The sequence below is a fragment of the Momordica charantia genome (assembly GCF_013281855.1).
Source record: "Momordica charantia cultivar OHB3-1 chromosome 10 unlocalized genomic scaffold, Mcharantia_2.0 BLBB01000010.1, whole genome shotgun sequence".
Lineage (NCBI taxonomy): Eukaryota > Viridiplantae > Streptophyta > Magnoliopsida > Cucurbitales > Cucurbitaceae > Momordica > Momordica charantia.
The window spans coordinates 7,892,748-7,910,153 of record NW_028275158.1 but is presented as its reverse complement, the minus strand read 5'-3'; the positions used below and the strand labels follow the sequence as shown (position 1 = coordinate 7,910,153).

At 36.3% G+C, this 17,406-nt stretch overlaps 3 protein-coding genes across 7 annotated transcripts; 2 read left to right on the top strand and 1 right to left on the bottom strand.

Annotated features, from left to right (window-relative positions):
- The first annotated feature begins 223 nt into the window (after positions 1-223).
- On the top strand, positions 224-3,682 carry LOC111012857 (uncharacterized). 2 transcript variants are annotated; one of them, XM_088117456.1, is made up of 4 exons: positions 224-494; positions 608-1,700; positions 2,241-2,638; positions 3,211-3,682. In XM_088117456.1, the coding sequence occupies exons 1-3, from the start codon at positions 472-474 to the stop codon at positions 2,631-2,633; spliced, it is 1,509 nt and encodes a 502-aa protein (XP_087973582.1). In that variant the 5' UTR covers positions 224-471; the 3' UTR covers positions 2,634-2,638; positions 3,211-3,682. The 2 variants fall into 2 exon arrangements, with proteins under 2 accessions (XP_087973582.1, XP_022142842.2); XM_022287150.2 differs by having other exon boundaries at positions 566-1,700.
- Positions 3,683-4,764: 1,082 nt separating this feature from the next.
- LOC111012858 (uncharacterized) lies at positions 4,765-9,625 on the top strand. Of its 4 annotated transcripts, none has more exons than XR_015788514.1 (6): positions 4,765-5,243; positions 6,736-6,954; positions 7,584-7,609; positions 7,689-7,933; positions 8,862-8,960; positions 9,266-9,625. XR_015788514.1 is itself a non-coding variant. In XM_022287154.2 (5 exons), exons 1-4 carry the CDS (start codon positions 4,887-4,889, stop codon positions 7,930-7,932), a joined length of 846 nt encoding a protein of 281 aa, XP_022142846.1. In that variant the 5' UTR covers positions 4,765-4,886; the 3' UTR covers position 7,933; positions 8,862-9,625. The 4 variants fall into 4 exon arrangements, 1 of the variants encoding a protein (XP_022142846.1); XR_015788513.1 differs by having other exon boundaries at positions 4,766-5,243; positions 7,689-7,987; XM_022287154.2 differs by having other exon boundaries at positions 8,862-9,625.
- Positions 9,626-10,884: 1,259 nt separating this feature from the next.
- HCF243 (Serine/Threonine-kinase pakA-like protein) lies at positions 10,885-13,526 on the bottom strand. Its single transcript, XM_022287234.2, has one exon. The coding sequence runs from the start codon at positions 13,329-13,331 to the stop codon at positions 11,076-11,078; it is 2,256 nt and encodes a 751-aa protein (XP_022142926.2). The 5' UTR covers positions 13,332-13,526; the 3' UTR covers positions 10,885-11,075.
- Positions 13,527-17,406: the final 3,880 nt, after the last annotated feature.

Below are 17,406 nucleotides of genomic sequence, written 5' to 3'. Positions count from 1 at the left end.
AATAAACTCAAACCGTGTTAGGTTATCTATAAATGAATTAAATTTACTCAATTGATCGGTATAAATTTTTGGGTTGAGCGATAGATTTATTTATCTTCTAAAACTAGGGTGATCAAAATAATATTTCAGAAAAAAAAAAGAAAAAAAGTGGGAGGGCAACCATAAAAATACAATATGGCCTCCATTAACAAATCAACCATTATCAATTTCTCAGTTTAAAAGTGGCATCTCATACTTTGTCATTCAGAGTGGAGTTCAATTCACACAACAAATAATCTATAAAATGGTAATGTGACCCCAAAAAAAATCTGTCTCTATTCTCTGATAGCTAAGCTATGTTGTCATGAAGTGAAAAAAAATGATAATAATAATGTATTGTGGTTGGAGATCAAAGGACAGCGCATGTTACACAATCTCACATGGCCTCCCCTGCTCTTCCCTAATCATAAAATCCCATTTTCATAAGAATTCATGATGGCCACTCTCATTCCCAGGTACCCAATTCCCCTGTTTTTCCTTTTTTTATCATCATTTTCAGTTTCACTGCTCATACTTCTTCTGCCAGGGGCGCCCCAATGAATGCCTCTGTTGAATCTTCTCCTTTAAGGAACGAGGCTCGGATTGATGAACTTTTGGAGCTCTACTGGTTCTTTGAGAATCTGCTTATTAGGAGGAGCCCAAGAATTTCGAGCTCCCGCTCTGATCCTTGTCTTTCTAATGTTGCCCACCAGGTGTTTGTTGAAAGTCCTGCTCGGGATGTCTGCTCTTCTGGTTTGGATGTGGGTGTTTCGCCTGGGAATGGTGGCGCTAAGCGTAGGAATCTGCTCCGAACGCCGTCGTTGCCGTCGCGTATGGATCGAGAAGAAGGAATTCGAGAGAAAGGGAGTGGTTCCAGGCCATTGTTAGAGCAGGGTGTGCTTGTTCAAAGTCCTGGTGATCATGTCAGCTCATCTGCTTTGGATATGGATGTTTCGTCGGGAAATGGTGGCAGTAAACATCGGAATCTGCTATCGTTGCCACCCCGTAAGGATCAAGAAGAAGGAATTCGAGAGAAAGTGAATGGTTCAGGGCAATTATTAGAGAATGGCGTGCTTGTTCAAAGTCTTGGAGATTATGTCAGCTCATCTGCTTTGGATATGGATGTTTCGCCGGGAAATGGTGGTTGTAAACATCGGAATCTGCTCCGAATGCCATCGTTGCCATCCCGTATGGCTCAAGAAGAAGGAATTCGAGAGAAAGGGAATGGTTCCAGGGCATTATTAGAGCATGGAGTGTTTGTTGAAACTCCTGCTGATAATGTCTGCTCATCAGCTTTGGACAAGGATGTTCCGCCGGGAAATGGTGGCAGTAAACGCCGGAATCTGCTCCGAACACCATCACTGCCGGCCCGTATGGAAGGAGAAGAAGGAATTCGAGAGAAAGGCAATGGTTCCAAGCTATTGTCAGAGCATGGTCTGCTTCAAAAACCAGCCAAGCCGCCTTATGTAGAGAGGAAAGAAGAAGGAACTCACGGCAAAGAAATCAACGGCACTCGAAGGAGCAAATCGGCAAGGAAACCGCAGCATAGTAATCTGCTAAGAACACCATCTTTGCCACCGTGTATAGGAAGGGAAAAGGAATTTGGAGAAAAGGAAGCTGCTGCTAGAATCAGAAACTCTACTCAGCCAAACCTTTCTGAGTTATTTCCCACAAGACAAGAGGTACTACAAGAATGATGTTCTATTTAACTGTCTCATATCATTCTTTATTGTGTGCTTGAATAACATTCCATCTTAACTAATTTTTGTGTGAATAGATCACCTTGAGGGATGGTTTAATACGGTATCATAACAAGAAGTCTTGAGATTCAAACATTTTGAAATGTTATGTAATCCATATGTTGAGCTCTATGCTAATGTTTTGGCCTTGATATGATTGTGGAAAGATCACATTTGACTTAGGCTTGGGATGATCGGAGTTACCATTTGAAGTCAAGATGAGAATTAATAAATTCCAACTAAAACTTTTTCACAAATTGGTAGAGTAGACCATAAGCATATTACGGGCAAAAGAATCGACTTTGCTTAGCATAGCACCTTAATTAACACCCAATTGGTTTATTGTCTGAAAAAAACTATAGAATGTTCAAATGTCCAAAATGAGTTAAACACAATGCATTATCTTGCAAGATAGAATGACTAAGAATAAACTTCATATGTTCTATTCTTCCTTTTCATACTTTTTGGTGCCTGTTCACACAGATTCTAGAGAAGAACTTCAGCCTCCCAATGTGTCGAATCCCGACAAGCAACGACGAAATGTGGCATCAATTTCTGGTCCAAATGAGGAGGAGGAGAAGCCAAAGGGAACTTGAATCAGAAGAAGTACAGGGTTTCAAGGACTTGGGATTCACATTTGACAAAAAAGATATAAACCCAACAGTGGCTGATATAATTCCAGGCTTGAGAGAGAAAAAGGAGGAAGATTTGGAGAGTGAAAGGGGTAGAAGTAGAAGGCCTTATCTTTCTGAAGCATGGATGCTCCAAAACCATCTCCTCCCTCCAATTCCAAAATGGGATTCTAGAAGATCTGCACAAGACATGAAACAACAAATCAAGTTTTGGGCTAGAGCTGTGGCTTCTAATGTGCACTAAAAATGGTGAGAGCCTTTTAAACTGTATTTAGAGTTTCACTTTCTAAAATATTAACACATAGAATAACAAATTTGGTCCCTAAACATTTAGGGGCATGTCTACTTAGTCTCTGTTCATAACAAATCCCTAAATACAAATTTGTATTTATCTAGTGCCTGTAGTTTAAAAAGCTTCTAATAGGTTCTTAGAAGCTATAGTTTAATGTGTCTATAGTTGTGTCTAAAAGGTTCATGTCGTTAACTCCGTTAGTTTAATGCTTTCATTCAAAGATTATATGATAAGCTAATTTTGGACAAGTTCGAGCATTTGGTGGCATAATCATTAAACTAGTGGAGTTAACACAAAATTAATGTATAATGACTCGTTATAAACTGTTTAAAGTACAAATGGCTAAATGGACAACTTTTAAAGTTTAAGCATCTGGTTAAAACTTTTTAAATTTCAAGGACTATTCAATGGCTAGGCTTATAACTTAACCTTAAAATACCATAATCACCCATTTTTCTCTTTGTTTATAATCATATTTTGTTAACATATATTTTTGTAATATTTTATCTCAAATATGCTAAATTTGCAGCTACTCGAAACTCGGGTTGGATTGGGTTGGAGTTCAAATGAACCTCATTTTATTGGAGAAAGTAGAGTAAAAGCTGCGGGACAGACAACCGAGGAGAGCAAAATATAGAACTTTTTGTCACTTTTTTTTAACACCAAGTGATCCATCAAAGAGAAAGATGGCCTCAAAATGCAATGTTTGCAAATTGCAAACATGCTGGTTTGTTCTGAAGCTACAAAAGAAAAAGAGTTTTGCTTCAAATCTGAGTAGATGAGGTGGCTTGCATTGGAGATTTTGGCTTCATCATCGTCTTCTATTCATCAAAAGGGAAAAAGTGAAAATTGGAATGTGACATTTGGAAATAAGATAATTGTATTGTTACTATATTAGAACAAGATTTGTAAGCTTTTTTCATTTATTATTTGTAATTTAATTTATTTTTTTATACATCAATTAATCACATAAAGTTAAATGGGAATAAATTTCTTTCTAATCCCAAACTTCTAGAAATAGTTTTATTTGGTTTCTAAGTTTCAAAAAGTTTAACTTTCAAAGTTTCGAAAAATGCTCTAAAAACAAAGGCATATTAGTTCCACAAATGTCATACTGCAATGATCATAGTAAATTCCTTTTCGTTGTATCAAAATAGAGATTTGATTTAAATAACCAGATACAACAAGTGTTACAATAATACGTATAACGTAATTAACTCAATCTAGATCATCTTCTTGATAGCCCGCAATAAACATTAGAAACCAATCTTCTAACAAAATTACTCATATGATGTTAAACGTCAAAAACTTCAATTTACAGAAATACCAATATTAACAAAAGTTTTTAAAACAAATAGAAAAATGAAAAAGTTGTTTAAATCAATAAATGAAACAAATATAACACAATGGTCAAGACATTTCTACTTCTCCTCCAGAGTAAAAGTTTGACTAACGATGTAATATTCTTTAAAAAAAAAAGTTACAAAATGTGTTAATCTAATCTAATGGACCACATACATTCATATTATATAAATTCAAACTTAAAACAACCTTACTTATTTTTTTCCTTTTTTTTTTGCTTTGAAGAAGTTGGAATTTGAATCTCCAATCTTTTGACTAATGATATATAACTTGAGTCATGCAAAATTGACTTAAGAAATTCACTTTTTTTATATTGCATACTATCCTTTTCAAATTATAAACTAAAAAATAAAATATAATTTACCCATTGGGTAGCCAGGGGCGACCCTCCACGTAGCAGAAGAAGAGAAAACAGAAGGAGAACGAGGGACAACACCCTAAACTTCAACATGACCTCAAATGTGTCCGAGGCTAACTTAACGTGCCTCAAGGTTCATATTCTGTCAACTTTCATCTGTGGTGGTATCTGATAATCATTAAGTGAACCTTATTAATCTCATTATAATTAAGAAAGAAGTATTTGTATCGAGGTACACGTGATTGATTGCTCATCTAGAGAAATCCAAACTTATTAAACCGAGGTGCCAAACATTCTCTAGATACTTTTAGACATGTTATTCAAGATTTTTAAGAAATATCTATTTAGAAAGCTAGGAGATAGAGAAAGAGAGCTTGGAAAATCAAATCCATGGTAGTGGATATTTGGCTAAGAGGAGTAGAAAATCTTCTTCATTTTTTCCATCTCCAAAACTAGCAAACCCCATATCCACTAAATCTCCTCAAATGTTGCAGACCCACAACTTTCTCTCCTCCATCTTCCCTTCCACTCTCTCTCTAACCCACAAATCCTGTCTCTCTCCTCCCTCCCTCTCCTCTCTCCACAGACCCATCACCTTCCCCTTTCTTTCCACCCACCGTCGCCTCAGAATTCAGCAATGTTCGCCCCAAATTTCTGAACTATCAGAGGCCACCGCCACTTTTGATGAAGACGACGGCCCAGTTGAGCTTCCACCCACCATTTTTGCTACCACGGATGACCCTTCTTCTCTCCAAGTGGCTACCAGTGTTCTCCTCACGGGGGCCATCTCCATTTTCCTCTTCCGCTCCCTCCGCCGCCGCGCTCGGCGGGCCAAAGAGCTGGTACCATTTGCTGAATTACTTTTGAATCTTTTGGCTAATATGTTTTTGTGTGCTTTTCGAGTTTAGATATGAATTGGGTTTTTTTTGGCTGCATTCTTCTTCCTTTTCCACATTTTTGCGTGCCATGTGTTTGATGAAATTCTCCACAGAAGCTAGCTGCAGTCGCTAAGTCATGACTTTAAGTATTTTTAGAATTTTGAAAATTATTTTTATTATCTAATCAGACACTTGAAAAAGTGATTTTAGTGACTAAAAGTACTTTTCACCATTCTCAAACTCATTTTAAACTACCAATCGTTGTGATTTTCTTGGTCTTACGTATTCTCATTACAGTAGAAAGTAGGATTGTTCAAGGAATTCTAAAAGATGAACCAAGTATAAGTCATCTGAAATGGTGACCGGCCATGGCTAGTGGATAGAGTTGTTTATGAATTAGAAGCCATTGAACTAGTTGGATTGGAGAGCATTAGGTTCTTTCTAGTAAATTATTAAGAATATGAATAACATATTAAATGTAATTTAACCTGTTAACTATTAAGTCTTTAAGTCTTTTGGTCCAATGATAGTTTAGCATGGAATCAAAGTAAGAAGTTCTAAACTGGAGTCCCTACAACGTCATTTTCTTCTTCATTGATGTTAATTGTTCAAGAGTTGAATTTTGTAAGTCAAATTAATACTGAGACCACACGTGGGAGTAGTATTAAGAATATAAATAAAAGATATGATATACTCAAACCTATCGACTTAAGTTTTAAGTCTAGAGGTAGTCTAAGACTAAGATAAATCATTCTTGTTATATGTGCAACATGACGTTTCTTCTCTTTTACTTCTTATAAGCAGCCTAATCTTAGTTCAAAGTATTAGAATCTCCGTAAACTTTTGCAATGTCTAGTTGCATTTCTTTTATTACTGGAACATCTTTGAATGATATTTATAGATTCTGGAATCATAATACGTTGCTGTAAGATTGGGAAGCGAGGGTGGATCAGAGAATGTTCGAAGGAAGCCGTCTAGATTTGGAGGAGAGGGTTAATCAAGCAAAATACTTTGAAGCTTGATACCTGGAAATGTAGCTACAACATAGCAACATACTATGCATCCTCATCCTCTAGGCATTCACTCTCGAGTTCTTTTTGTGACTATAATTCCGGTGTAATAAATATTAACTGGGGTCCATTTTTTATAAATGGATTATTTTTGTAACTTTTTGCCTATGCAATGAAAAGTTTTTGTTCCTATCCACTCATCGCTATGTTCAACTTGTTCTGTTTTCTTTTCTAGAAGTCAAATTTTCCCTTCAGAGATGCTTTTTTGTTAACCAACATTTTACTCAAACTCATTCCATAACCAACATTCTAGAAGTCAATCGCTATGTTCAACTATGCATCCTCGTCATGTTTTTGTGCCAATTCTCTTATCCGATCTTAGTGGATTTGAATTTATAGATCAATTCAGTTGATTTCTTCTATGACTTTTTATGTGGCTATTTCAGAAATTTAGGTCTGTTGGAGTAAAGAAGTCCTTGAAGGAGGAAGCATTGGATAGCTTGAAAGCAATCAGTACAGGTCCAATTGAATCTAAGTCTACACCTTCACCGATACAAGCATTCTTGGGAGCAATAGCAGCTGGTGTCATTGCGTTAATCTTATATAAGTTCACCACCACCATTGAAGCTGCTCTGAACCGACAGACAATGTCCGATAACTTCTCGGTATGCACCCATAATTAGTTTTATCTTTACAATATGTTTAGACTGCTTTTTGCAACTATGGGAGGATTATCTATTCCCGTTCATATCATTCGAACAGCTACTATTTCAAATAAATAACACAGAGGCTCCTGGATATTAACATGATTCGAGCTAGAAGTAGTTAGACGAATAGCCCTTCTTTTTCACTCAGAAAAGTATTCAAGTAATATCTTCTACATCTCATTAATAACTTAAGCCTCATTTAGTAACCATTTTATTTTTCTTTTTCTGTTTTTTTAAAATTGAGCTTATGTACACTATTCCCACCTATGTGTTTCTTTGCTTTCTTATTTGTTTTTTTTTAAATGTTTTGAAATCTTAAGTTTTTAAATTTGGCTAAGATTTCTGTACTTGTAAGAAGGGTGAAAAACAATATCAAAGAAATTGAGAGGGAGTAGGCATAGTATTTAAAAGCATAGAATTAAAAATTAAATCTTTTTATCAAACAAGACCTTAGGAATGCATGTTAGACAGTAAAATTAACAATCAAGGAAAGATGATAACTCCTGTAAACCCATATTTTCCTGAGGTTTGCATTACTTTATATAATCAAATAATGTCGTTTAACACTTGTTTTCCTGCTCTTATAGGTTCGACAGATGACAATAACCATAAGGTATATTCCTCAACTTATGATAACATTGGTTGCAGCTCGATAAAGGAGTATTGATCATTTCTGTATCTTTTATTCGCAGAACTATTGTGAACGGAATATGCTACCTTGCAACATTTGTTTTTGGAATTAATGCTGTTGGTTTGTTCCTTTACTCCGGTCAGTTGGCCGTAAATTCCATAATGGAAGATGGTTCCACAGATAAAGAAACTGCAACTATAGTTGACAAGCAAGTTAGCCCACCAAATTCAACGGTTGAAACAGCGCTTGATAGCACCGAATCAAGCAGCAACAAGGATGATCAAAGTTCAAGTAATTTGCAGTAATGTAAGAGGACCCACTCTGATCTAATTTTGGCTGTTTTGGCAACCATTTGTAAAGGTGATCTGCTTGATTTGGTCACACATCTTTACGATCATCTTCTTTCATTTCGGTACTCTTTGTCATCTGTGATCATTATGTGGTAAATAACGCACAGAAAAAGAAAAAAGTAGTGTTTATATTTAGGCTGTATCTGAAGAATATATCTCTATTCTTCCTATATAAAACCATGGATGAACAGTGTAAAGGAATTTTCCCATTAAGTTCATCGCCCAGTTTTTGAATCCATATTGAGCCAAATTCTTCTGTTGTTGGGTTATTACAAGCACCAAATTCATCTACCAGCACAACTCAACTCATGGTCCATTTTTCCAGTTTAGTTAAATCATGAACCAATGAATTGCACCATAGGTAGCCATTATGGGATGACTCAAGTGGTCAATGAGGGTCAATGTAAATAACAAAAGACTTAGAGTGACCGAGTTCAAACTATGGTGGCCACCTACTTAGGATTTAATATCCTACGAGTTTCCTTGTCAACCAAACCTAGTAGGATTAGGCGGTTGGCCCGTGAATAGTCGAGGTGCACGTAAATTGGCCCGGACACATGGATATCAAAAAAGAAAGAAAATGAATTGCACCATAGGTAGAACTTTGGGTTTGCATACTCTTTATTTGTACTTTTCAAAGGGACTACACGAATTATAGAAACCTAAGTTTGTGTATAACTTAGTATTGGGTTTTAAGTTAAAAGGTAAGTTTTGCAAGTCCGAATTTTGTATAGTTTGTTAGATCGACAAATTTTTTGTTTGAATTAGCGGGCCTACGTTTTAAACATAGATTTGGCTTAGCTTAATTCATAAGCCAAACACACCTCTTAATATTGTGCTAAACGACTTCGAAACTTTTTATGATATATGATCATGTGATGCAGGATATCAGGTGGCATACTTTACGAAATTGGATTTCATGAAGAAGTAATTTAAACATCTTCCAGCCCCATTGGTCTGCTTAAAGAGAGCCTAAAGCTAAGGTATGGAAGTGAAGATTAAAAGAATAATAGTAATACTAGAAAGTTGCTGCTGCTTTTATGGTGTTGAGAATCACATCTATATAGATCTATTATTGGCCTCTCTCTTTCAAAAGACACCTACAGGAAAGTTTGTACACTTTTCTTCTCTTTTAGTACATATCTTTACTTTTGGAAATTCATTCAAAACCGAACTGACTTAGCAAACCACCACAACCTGATCGAAATGAACCGAATGAACCAACCAACATATGTTGTCAAAGGTGACCAAATGACTCACCTCGGTGGGTTTTTTTTTTCGGTTTCAGCGTGCACTCGTTACCGTACAGGTTAACCTATGGCTCGGCTCAACACGTCTAGTGGCAGTGGGTCGAGCAGCTTTCATTGAAACTCATGGGGTGTTTTTTTTAGTAGGAAACATGAAAAAGTAAGGAAAAGTAAAGGCTATCCAGCTCTGCAATCAAATTCCAAGGCTGTGGCCAGTGATATGTATATTTGTTTTCTGCAGTTTGCAGTAATGCAGTCTTTACACGTTTGAATTGTTTAGGTTTTTGTCATAGTGACTTGTGCTTGAATTTGAAGGCTTTTTGTGTGGGGACTTTTGCTTCAGAACACATCAGGAATATTTTTGAAACATATTTCATTGTTATCACACTTCAAACTTGAAATCTCTCTCTTGCAAATCGCCAAAGGGAAAAACAGCCTTCTTCGACCCCATTTCTATCTTTTTGTTCGGTTTTCTTTGTTCTTTCGAGAAGCGATTTTAAGTGAAGCAACGATATAATTAAGGGAAAAAGTTAATTGCATTTTTTGGAAAACGTTTTTTAGTTGTCTGAAAGACGTTAATAAGTATGTTGGTTAGTGTTAGTTTTTTTACTAGAATTCACACTTAGAAAAGTACATTGTAATTGAATTTTTTAATTAAGATTAAGAAAGATCCTTTTGATTCATAATAATCAAAGATCAAAACCACTTGAAGATCTTAATGAAAAGCTATATCATATTTTAGATGTTAGTTTGATGATTTCATTTTCAGTGGAAAGATATTCTCATCAACTCTTTTAAACATTAATTAATACTTTTTCAAAAACAAATGTCAAAAGACTAATTTTCAAAAAGGAAAATAAATTATAAAACCTTTTTTTAACAAAATTACAAATCATTGCTAAAAAAAATGTGCAACTTTTATTTTCATGTGGGTAACACTACTTTTTTTTTTTTTTAATGATAAGATACCAACAATGACAAAAGCAAACCAACAGGAAAAAAAGTTAAGTTTGACAACTTGAGAATCTTTCCCTATGCCTTCAACATTATTTCACAAATGGCAGAAACTTTTATTCAACAAAGCTTCAAAGAGCAAACCTCCAAATCATGCATCCCCATTGGTAAAATTATCCCTTTTAAAAAATATATTATTACTTAATTTTCTTCAATTTTGAAATAAAAATAATAATAACTATTCAAAATCAACTAAATTGTTTTCATTTGAAAATTTTAGTTCATATGATTGGAGAGTTTTCTTCTTTCTCATCATAGGAGTAATGATAATTCATGAGAAGAGATCACAATTTTTTCTATTATTATAAGTACATTGAATGTTATAATTAAATATCATTTCAAATCTTTGCTTATATTCTTAAAAAAATACATGCAATTTCTTTAAAAAAAAAGGAAACAAAATTAATATTTCCTTGACAGGGAGAGGAAGTAAATTCTTGAGTAGCAATTAATTAAATTAGTTTGATAAATTTCTTTAAAATTTTCAAATTTTCACCTGAATCCCTAATAAAATCGATAACATTTAGGGATTTCACAATTTTTTTGGTTTTAGGGATTCCAGAATTATTTGGTTGAAAATAGATGCTTGACCTATTTTCACGTCGTAAATTTTTCTTAATTCAGTCTTTAATAAATTGACAAAATATTATCGATCATATAAATTTGTTTCATTCAATTTTCTATCATAATAAATTTGAGACCAAAAAGAAAAAGAGATAGAGATGGAAAAACACAATTGTAGCTACACTTACAAATTTTCTAACCAAAATACAAATTACTACCACGCTATTTTTACATTTCGCTATTTTTTTTTTTTTTACCTGGGGGGTTAAATTGTCAAAATCCAACTCCAGCCGCGCCGACGCCGAACGTAGCCGGGCGGTGCGGCTCGAGCTTCCTGTCCTTCCAAAAGCAAGCGTCCGGCGCCAGCTTAGCCGACGACCTCATCGGCTCCGACTTACACCGAGTCAGCACAAACGGCTCGTACCCCTTCGCCCTCACTAGCTTCTGCTCTATCGCCGCCGCCGCAGCCGCCGCCGCAGGAAACGAACACGACCACCTCGCCGGCTGCACCACCGCCGGCTGCGTGTTCTCCGCCGCCTTCGCCTCCCGCTTCTTTGCCGCCGCCGCCTTCTTCTCCCTCGTCGGAACGCACCTGATGAAATCCGTGCTGCAAACCCACGTCTCCTTCGAAACCTCCATTGATAGCTTCGGTTCGTACATCATCAGAAGCAAGCAATCTGGGAGCACGCCGGTTTCTGCTTCTCTCTTCGCTTCCGCCGCCGGAGTTTCTCGCTCCTTTGACTCCTCCATTGCGCCGCCGTCTCCGATGTCGGGTCTCATTCCTTCTTCCTCTGTCGCTTTCTCTCTGTCTTCCCAATGAATCGTCTCTTCTTCTTCTTCTTCTTCTTCTTCCCAATTTACATCAGCTTCAGTTTCTTCCATGTCTTCCGCTGCTCTTTCTGTCTCAACTGATAACGAAGGCGATGCGGGATTTCCGCCATTTTCGCCTTCTTCTTCAGTCTGTTCTTCGTCGTCTTCTATTTCGTTGATGGATTCGTTTCCATGGAGAAATTTGGATTCGTCTTCTTCTTCTGCTGATTCTACTTTCTCTGCATCTTGAGCCAGCTCCGGATCACAGTGGGATGGAATCGCCCTTGTTTCTTCTGCTAATTCCTCTGGCTGATTATCTTCGTCGTTGTTGTTGTTCTCGTGTTCTTCTTCTTCTTCTTGTTCGTCCTCTGCTGGTTCTTCTTGATTGTGGTGATTTACAGTAATGTCTAATTTCTGTACATCGATTTCGTTATCTGTGGCTATTTCTAGGGTTTCCTCCTCGTTATGTTCTTCTTCTTGCTGCAAAACTAAATAATTTTCTTCTTCGCCATCAGAAACAGATTCTTCACTCATTTCTTCATCGTTTTTAAGCTTGACATTTAGTTCAACTTTCGTTTCTTCTTCGTCTTCATCGTTACTCAGTATCACAGTGAGAGGCGCGTCCATTTTTGCTGCTTCCTTTTGTCTGGATTTCTCTTCCTTGTCTTTTTGTTCATCTTCCTCGTCTTCTTCTTCTTCGACTTTTGGCGCAGGAGATTCGCAGAATCGTTTGGCCAGCTCTGCCACTTTCACTGGATCAGATCTGCACCTCATTAGCAACAAGGCGTTCTTCGGAGGAATGCAAATGCTGATCCTGGATTCTTCTTCTTCCTCCTCCACAACTTCGCTCTTGTCTTTGAAATCTACTCCCTCGAAGACATGCCGCCTCTGGCTCCCGTTATCCTTCTCCATTCGAGTTTCTTCGTCTCCGACCACCAGCTCGATCTCCCTTCCCTGGCCGTCGCCGTCCTGCACTGCCACCAACCACCGCGCGAACACCGTCCCGCAAGAACTCTCGCTCTCCGACGACTTCGCGGCAGGCTTTGATTCCTTATCCCTGTCGCTGGTACACGAGGAATGGCACGGCAAGAAGCAGTTGAGCTCTGCTCCAAAAGCCCTAAGCGCCTCGCAAATCGTGAACGGCAAATGCACCCATCGCTGGTTCCGATGCGACAAGCACTCCTGCTGCTGCGAGTTCTGAATCTGGAAACCGTTTCCCCCACTGCTATTACTATTCTGACGATGAAGATGAAGATGGTGATGCGATTGTTTCGCGACGAATTGCTGGTCACCGCCATTGGTCTGCGGTTGAACCTGCTCCGATTTCCGAAAACTCGCCTCGGAATTACTCCTCCGCTTCTGCGATCTGGCCCTCATCTTCTTCCCCTGCTTCTTCGTCTTAACCCTAACCTGTCCAATGCAGGTAACCTTGGGCGACGAGGGCTCGGGATTATCAAACGCGCAGCCGCGCTTCTTGGCGCCGGTGGGAAACATCGGCGAGGCCTGGCCGCCCTTGAGGCTGCCGCTGGTCTTGAGGCGGCGGCTGAGAGAAGTAGAAAGGGAGATTTGGGAGGGTTCTCTGGCGCGGCCGGGGCTGAGAATGGATTTGGAAGAGATCTTCATGGCGGAAGAAGAAGACAAGCGAGAAGTGAAGCAGATGAAAAGCTCGCTGGAGGCAGTGCTGTTGCTGGTGGTACGAAAATGGCGGTCAGAATCCATGAAAATGGAAATTGTCACCAGTGAGAAGCCATGGGGAAAGGATTTGAGAGTAAGTTGTTGGTTGTGGTAATTGTTGAACAGTGGGATTGAACCCAATGGAGGAAGAAGATAGGTTTTTCAGATTGCAGAAGAGAGAGAAAGAAGAGTTAGATTAGATGGGCTACAACATACTATAGAGGGTGGACTCTCACTTTCTCCCACCTCAACCTTTTTTATTTGTGCAGTGCAACATGTGCGGTAGAAATTTGAACTGATCACGATTTTAATTACTTACCAATTAAGCTTGAATTTTATCGAAGTAGATTATGTTATGATAATATAATGGTATAATTATAAATTTGTTAATAACATGTTTAGCAATTCCAAGAGTGATATTGTTGAGTAAGCACAAGTCAAGTGAGATCTATTTCGAATTTGGGTGGAAGAAACACTCAGCTAAAATAAATCCAACTAAGGTCAGAATCATGTCCAAATCGGCCTTCTAGGTCACCCAAAATCGGTGCACAGGGAAGCTGTCCTGGCACGTGCATTGTGCGGTCAAATACCATATAGTCGCACGTCGAACGACTGCGAGGGGCATATTGTGCGTCCTGCATCCGAAAGGGTCGTCGAGCCCCATAGTGCGACTTGTTGGATCGTACGCTACAGCGGAGTCTGGACACCTATCTTTTATGGTCATGCCATGGAGCTGATGATAGGTGCACACCCATTTCCATCCCATATTAGACGGCTTATAGCTGTGTAGACACCTTTGCATCATATTGAGCAACTTATAGATACAAAATCACCTACACCCCATATTGAGCAGCCTAAGGTGTACAACCACCTTCGCACCATATTGTATGGTTTATAGGTGTGCAGCCACCTATGTCCCATATTGAGCGGCCTATAAACATGCAGTCACCTCCACGCCATATTGAGTGTCTTATAGGCCGACCTTGTTTTAGCCACTGTTATAGGTCAGCCTCACCTCAGCCACCATTATAGGTCGATTATAGCTCGGCTTATAGGTCGACTTCAACAGGTCAACTCTGCCCACGTCAATTCGTTCACACTACTACATCTCCTATAAATAGAAAATGTCTCTCACCTTTCAAGGTATGTCATTTCCTCTCGAGCCATTATTTACTTATCCCCTCTTAAGCTCATATACTGACTTAAGCATCGAAATGTGGTAAGCCAACATCATGTCGACATCCACTCACCTTCTCTTTTTGTAGGTTGCATTCAGCTCCACTTTGAGAGCCAATATCTCATGTAGACTATCAACTCCCTCGATCTTCCAAATAATAAGGTCTCGTCATTCCCTTATTCACAATCCATCGAGTCACGGCTTCTCCTAACTATATCCAACCTCTCCTTGATCACTCGACAGTCGAACCGCTCGGAACATGCGTTTCGATTAACCCCGACTTTCGATCGGATCAGTTTCCAAAAATTCCATCAACAGATATCAACGTAAAGAGTTAATTTAACAATGATATACATATATTAATGATGTAGTTCGTATTTTGTATATAAATGATATAGTTTACCAATGAGGCGAAAGTAGTATATTAGTAGTAATAGTATAATTTATATTGGTATATTACTGATAACTTTTGTCAATCATTTCAGAAATTGCATATCAACGATTTACTTTATATTTTATATTGGAATTTGAGTGATAAACTTAATTGATAAAAAAAAGGGCATATTATACTATAAGAGAGAAATTTTTGTCATATTTAGAAATTCAAATTTACAATTTAATTTACTAATATGATGATTAGTTCTGCGATTCAGTTGTTCTTTTAAAAAAATGTCAGTTGATTTAGCAAAAATTTAAATTTAGAATGTATTCTTCCTTAACTTCTCTATTTCTTCTTTATATTCAATTTTTCTATTCACCTTATATCAAATTATCACTCGTTAATTTAACTTTTAAATTATGTGAAATTCTTAAATAATCGCAATTCAAAGTTTAAAGATAAAATTGAAATGTTTGAATGTTTAAACGTTCGAGACTAAATTTATAATTTAACCCAATAAAATTGAAAAACAATGCAGTAATTTGCAAATCTAACAACATTGTCATTTTATATTTTTAATAAAATTAGTACATGTGACTAATTTTATGTGGCATATAAGTCTACCCAACTTAATTCAAAGTCAATTTTGATCGAGTTGATAGCTCGATCTATTCATACATTAAATTGTATAGTAATAATAAGTGTGATCCTAATTACTCTTAAAACTAATCAATCTTTTGAGTTCGTAAAAATATTAATGTACTATTATTTTAGTGTTAAGTAGACGTTTTTCTTTTTTAATTAAGTTTATAATTTAAATTTATTAAGTTGAGGCAATACTATAGTGATCCACTTAATAAATTTAAATTATAAACTTAATTTATCACTTTAGCCCTTCCCTTTTTCCTTCTTCCCTCCTCTTTTGATAAAGGTTTGATAAGAAACTTCCAAAAAACTTTTGTCCCTTGAAAAAGGCTTCTTCAAAAATAGATAAATGGAATAAGGGTCTTCTTCTTTTTTTTTTTAGGCTCTAAAGATTAAGTTTACAAATATTATTTTTTATCTAATAGGAGTGTTCAAGGAACCCGACAATTCAATGAATCCGACGAACCTAACCCAATCTGGGTTGAATCTAACATTGGTTTGGGTTTGGTTGGAAAAATTCCAACTCGATCGGATTGGGTCGGGTCTCGAGTTGACCTTTGAAAATCCTAGGTCAACCCGATTCGACCCGAGATTATAGTTTTTTCTTTTTACTAATAATCTAATATTACATATATATAATAAATTATTAATTATTAATTAAAATCTTGTTTTTTATATTCAATTTCATCCATCCATTTCATTAAATCTCAATCATTATTTTAGGTTTCAATTCAATCCTCTCCATTTTAATATTCGATTCCCTCTCTTCTAACATTTTCAATTTCATCTCCTCTCCCCCATCTCTACCTATAATAAAGTGTAATCTTTTAATATTGTTGAATTAGGGCTTTGTTGGTTTCAATTTGGATTTGGACTTTAGATAAACTTTGGATAATGTAAAATTTTAACATTTGTATTAAATTAGGATTTACATGTTGGTTTCAATTAGGATTTGAATTTGTGCTTAAGATTTTGATTTTTCTATATTTTTTTGGTCAATGTTATAAACAAAACAAAAGTAAATTAATTAATCAATTAAAAAAAAGAACCCGACAACCCAACCCGAATTTATTGGGTTGGGTTGGATTTGGGTTGGCCATCGTTTTACAACCCGATGGTTTCCACAAATTCCCAACCCGAAAATTCGAGTTGGTCCCAAAAACACCTCCAACCCGACTCAGCTCAACCCATGAACACACTTACCTTTAATCCTTCTTTATTTTATTATCTACTTTTTAAAAACATTTTCAAAATTAAAGTAAAATTTAAAACTAAAAAAATCAGGTTTCATCCCATGACCATTTTATTTTTGGTTTTCTATTTTGAAAATTAAGCTTCTAAACCTACTTTCACCCATGAATTTTATTTATTTATTTTGCTATCTACTTTTTTCAAAACATTTTAAAAATCTATGCTAAATTTTGAAAACTTAAAATAAAAAAAAAAAACTTGTTCAAATGTATTTTGAAGGGATGTGATAAACATTATTAAAACAATCCAGTTGAAGCAAGCATAATTCTTAAAAACTAAAAATTAAAAATGAAGTCATTATCAAACTAAGTCATAGTTTTTAAAAACTTATTCATTTTTCAATTTAAGTACTAAACTAAACATGTGCATCAAAATTAATTATTTTTTCAATATTATTTTGAAGGAGAGAGAGATTTTTTTTTTCAATATAATATGAACAGCTTAAAAAATTTTGATTTTTGAAGGGATAGAAAGAGAGAATAAGAGTCATAAAGTAAAGGTATGGATTTTGTTGAACAGATAAAAAGTGATGGAGATTGCTCCTTTGAATAGTTAATAAAAGAAAGTAAAGATATGGCTTTCATTCCACTTTTTTTTTTTTTTTTGTTTCTTATTTTCTTACTAGGAAAATGACAAGAAATATTATGTGAGGATATTACTTTCTAATT

Bases quoted from the DNA above. Each gene is read 5' to 3' on its own strand.
- LOC111012857 (XM_022287150.2), top strand. From the start codon at position 472: ATGATGGCCACTCTCATTCCCAG. The intron at 495-565 runs GTACCCAATTCC...TTCTTCTGCCAG, and splicing joins ATGGCCACTCTCATTCCCAG to GGGCGCCCCAATGAATGCCT. The intron at 1,701-2,240 runs GTACTACAAGAA...CTGTTCACACAG, and splicing joins TATTTCCCACAAGACAAGAG to ATTCTAGAGAAGAACTTCAG.
- LOC111012858 (XM_022287154.2), top strand. From the start codon at position 4,887: ATGTTGCAGACCCACAACTTTCTCTCCTCCATCTTCCCTTCCACTCTC. The intron at 5,244-6,735 runs GTACCATTTGCT...TGGCTATTTCAG, and splicing joins CTCGGCGGGCCAAAGAGCTG to AAATTTAGGTCTGTTGGAGT. The intron at 6,955-7,583 runs GTATGCACCCAT...CTGCTCTTATAG, and splicing joins CAATGTCCGATAACTTCTCG to GTTCGACAGATGACAATAAC.
- HCF243 (XM_022287234.2), bottom strand. From the start codon at position 13,331: ATGGATTCTGACCGCCATTTTCGTACCACCAGCAACAGCACTGCCTCC.